Below are 4,268 nucleotides of genomic sequence, written 5' to 3'. Positions count from 1 at the left end.
TCCCGACGAGTACTCCTGCTGACCACAATCGTCCGGATCGATGATGTTGTCGAGTGGTTTCAGTGTCGCCGACAGCAACGCACCATCCAAGTCCTGTGCGACCGTGTAGACGGGTACGAGTGGACGTTTCGTTGTTGGCGTCGTAGTCGTAGTCGTCGGTTTTGTGACCGGAGCCAACACCAAACTTGGGGCGACCGTTGCCGGTCGTACTGGGGCCGTCGGTTTCGGGGTGACCTGCTGTGTGTTTGGGCTACTGATCGGACAGCAAACACCCGGCACGAACAGACTCTTGAAGCAGAGTGACTCCCGCAGGTGACTCAAATCCAGCAGCAGCCCCGGACAGGTACTGAGATCCTCGCAGCGCCCCGGCCGACCATCGGGAGTTCGGCAACGATTTTCGTTGTCCTTCGTCGATTCGATGATCTTGTCTGGAAAGGGGGATCAGGGGATGCTGGTGTTATACGACCGTTAACGGACTACCGCGAGTCAGAGTCGCTGTACTTACTGCTTGGTTGCGCCGGTTCCGGACGTCGCGTTGTGGTGCTGGTCGATGTTGGCCGTACCTCCTGGTGGGCCGGATCCTTCCGCTTCACCTTGTTCTTCTTCTTCTTTTTCTTCTTCTTCTTCTGCTCCGAAACGACAGTGCCGGTGGCCTGAACGGGCGCCGGTGCGCCACCAACACCAGACTCCCCAACCAGGTGAAGCTCGTTGTCCTCCTTCCGTTGGGCTACGGCGTGGACCGGCTCCACGGTAGATCGGTTAGCCACTGGCTCGAGGACTCCGTCCTTAGTCGTGGAGATGGTCGTTGACACCAGTAGCAATGGTCCGGACGTGACGGTATCCACGGCGGTGCCATCGGACTCACCGGGCGCACCAACGCGTTTGATCAACGGTTCGAAGGATTTCGTTATGTTCTGTCCGAGCACGGTTTTGGTGAGCGTCAGGAGGGCTTCCGGGACCGTTTCCTTCGTGTCGGGATCAACCTGCGTGATCGCGCTCGCCTCCTGGCCCTTCGTAATGTTCACAATGTACCGACCGACGGTATTCAAGGCACCGAGCGTTTCGGAGATTTTGTTAAATGCCGCATCCGACAGTAACCGGGCACGGGTTGTGCTCGTTTCCAGTACCGGTGCACTGGTGGGCCCAACCTCCGGTACCTCCGTTTCTTCCCCTTCGTCTTCTTCTTCCTCCTCTTCCTCCGATTCATCATCATCGTCATCGTCGTCATCGTCGTCGTCGAACCCGAAATCGAAATAATCCTCCTCGTCGTCATCGTCGTCATCATCGTCGTCGTCGTTGTTGTTGTTGTTGGTGCCACCGGAGGAGGTGGTGGCCGGTTGCTGTTGCTGTTTGCCAACCGGGCGCAGCTTCGTGGTTGCCTGCAGCCCACCACCACCTACCGGTAGTATTCGCGAGGCCGCTGCTGCTCCTGCCACGTAAGGCGTAAGAAACGGTGCGTTAATTTTGCTCTTCATCGGGCAACTATCGTTTGGCTTACCTCTAACCCCGGAGTCAATTAGTGCCGGTGCCGATCTGCGTTGTCCTCCATCGGTGGGCAGGGCGTACGAGACGAGCAGCGTGGCCACCAGCAGCACTGCGGACGATAAGGACGAAAAGCAACGAAATGAGCGAACAGATAGTGAAAGGGGTACACGAGGGGTGGGGGTGTGTGAGGAAGCATTAAGTAATCGGAAGCACCGGACACGAAACCGGGACGAAACCGGTTCGCCAAATTTAGGCCAGCTTTCTTCTGGTCGTCCCTCTCTGGAGCGACGGTGATGATGACAATCCATCTTTCGTCTCCCGGGAGTAGCCTCCGGCGGTGGTGGTAGCGGATCGACCGGTTCCCTGGCGCGCTCGTGACGTTCGGTTTGTTTTGTTGTTTTTTTGCATTGTTTATCGAGTCGAGCGTGGAGTGTTACGAACGTGCCGGGCACACCGGCCACCGTGGTTGGACCGTTCGTGGAGCGAATGGCGGACACCGCCGGAGGGCGGACTCTTATGCATCGCGCTCGCCAGCGCTCTCCATTTCCGCTCTCCACCTCACGTGCAATAATAACTGTCAACCTCCTTCTTGTTGCGCAACGGCGTGCGGTGTGCTAGTGGATCCGCAGCCTACCAGGATCGACGTAATGGTGTATTGCTCCGTGAAAAGACAAACTGTCAAGGCGATCGTTCGCAAGTTCCGCCATTGTTTTGAGCATTGAAACGAACACACACACACACCGAGTGGCGCTGGCCATGATGTTTAATATGCTTATCATGCCACTGGCCACCGGATATGTTGCCGATAACAAGCGTAACGTCCAATTCGATTGAGCAACACGCCTACTACGCGAACTGAGCTGTCATTGTCATCCAGCAAGGACATCGTTTTGGACAATTGTTTTGACAGCAATTGCCATCGACTTCTTCTTCTTTTGCTTCCGGACAGAATGCGAGGCGCGTCGCGAAAGCCAAACGCCCGCGCAGTGCGCAAAGTGAGTGCGCAAGAAGCGGAAAACAAATACCACCACCCTCTGTGGCATGTTAATTGCTGCGTGCTAAGTTCGAACCTTTAAACCCGTTTTCCCACTTTCCATTTCACTTCCACCTCGAACTAGCGCCAGCACCATGTTTACCATCGTCGCCAGCGTCGTCGCCAGCATCGCCATGTTCATGCCATGTCCGGGAATCATTTGCGACCACCAGACCAACGCAGCCGCAGCCGCAACGCAACGCGCAAGTGAGCAATAAATAATGCTGACCTCGTGCCGTGCAGTGCATGTCATAAAATGTGTAACATGCTACGGAGTGCTGCTCGGAGGACGACGCCAAGCAACGACAAACGTTGGGGAAGGAGCTGCTATGAGCAGCAGCAGCAACATAAAACGAAGCAAAACAAGAAATAATAAGCGGACCGCGCGAGCAAATATTTATGATTACATCCGCCATTCCATCCACCATTGGTGCGATCGCGTAGCCCCCTCTCTACCCTAAAAAGGTCGGACAACACAGAGGGAAGGGGGAGAAGAAATGGCACGCGGGCCTGACTCCTACGCCTCATTGCTGGCGTCGTCTGCGCGAATGTGACGAGAGTGAAATCCAAAAAATCGGTGCCTTATTGTTACTTTGTGTACGACTTTGGTATCGCTTCATGTTCATGTTGGCATCTGTCGGTACTGGCACCTACCCACCCACCAACCCACCCACGGAAGCAACACGTTTGTCAGCATTGGTACGAGCTGATGGCCACCGTGGTTCACTGCTCCAGACACTCCAGATGCGATGTAAGCGATACTTCATTGTCGTAGCATGCTTGGATGTCGAGCATAATTTGTTCGGCACCAAAGTGGCGCGCAATGCTTACTGAGGGAAGAATATCAAATTATAGCTCATCGGGATGGAGAGGAGGGGGGGTCCTAAGGAGGGGTTGACTGTTCACGAGCATGATTTATGAGGCCGCGAAATGAAGCGCAACGAACCGATTGAGCCGGGAATCGGCCTCAGAACCGATTCTCTCCTTCCTGCTACAAAAGACTTCGCTTCGCGACGAATAAGCGACGAACCCCGGCGAAAACGCGTAACAAAAGTCAAAGTGATGCTAACACGCCAACCAGTGCGCCTCTAATGCGCCACCACCACTCCCCCCCTTTGCCCCTTTTTTCTTTGTCTCTCCACTTCCACTTCTTTCCCCTCACCCCTGCAACATCCCCCCCGAAAAAGGGGAGAAAGTGAATTATGAATCATGATCTCTCGTATTTCTCTCCTTTGTTTCCACTGGGTCGCAATCGCGTTCGAATGGTTGGATCCATTTCTCTAGCCACCTGGCTGGCTGGCTGCTCGCTGTTCCGCTTCAGTTTGTGGAGATTTTATTTTTAATTTTAGCCCCTCCCCTCCCTTCGCCCCTCGCTACTGCACCTTTCCTCAACATTGAGGCGGTTCCGTGGTTCCGTTTCGGTTCGCTGCTTCATCGTCATCGCCAGTGCGATCGTTTTGCTTTTCTCGATCCATTTTTCATACATTCAAGGTTGTTAGTTGTCGGAGCGGAGAACGGAGAGAGAGAGAGAGAGAGAGGTGCAGCCAGGTTGGTCGAGCATCGCGCATTAGTCACCGAGCCGTCGTCATCATCATTAAAGATGATCCATGGAATTTGTCTGCCGCGGCGCCCGTCGATTAAACTGCTGCGTCGAGAGGGTTTGCTAACCGTTTGCTTACCTAATCTGCTTTGCCTAGACCTAACCAAAAACGTAATACGTTACGCGAGACCACGAGCCAGCGCTCCGACG

General features: G+C 54.6%; 1 protein-coding gene across 1 annotated transcript in view; it reads right to left on the bottom strand.

Annotated features, from left to right (window-relative positions):
• LOC125950987 (serine proteinase stubble) overlaps positions 1–2,654 on the bottom strand; it is a 3,520-nt gene extending 866 nt beyond the window's left edge. Inside the window, 6 exon segments of the mRNA XM_049679443.1 lie at positions 1–428; positions 506–1,133; positions 1,135–1,181; positions 1,184–1,429; positions 1,499–1,594; positions 2,594–2,654. The exon segment at positions 1–428 is cut by the window's left edge and continues 403 nt beyond it. Coding sequence (XP_049535400.1) covers positions 1–428; positions 506–1,133; positions 1,135–1,181; positions 1,184–1,429; positions 1,499–1,594; positions 2,594–2,654 — 1,506 coding nt within the window.
• Positions 2,655–4,268: the final 1,614 nt, after the last annotated feature.

This window comes from Anopheles darlingi, chromosome 2 (assembly GCF_943734745.1).
Source record: "Anopheles darlingi chromosome 2, idAnoDarlMG_H_01, whole genome shotgun sequence".
NCBI classification, from domain to species: Eukaryota; Metazoa; Arthropoda; class Insecta; order Diptera; family Culicidae; genus Anopheles; species Anopheles darlingi.
Note: the sequence above shows the minus strand (reverse complement) of the source record. Positions and strands in the feature narration are given on the sequence as shown.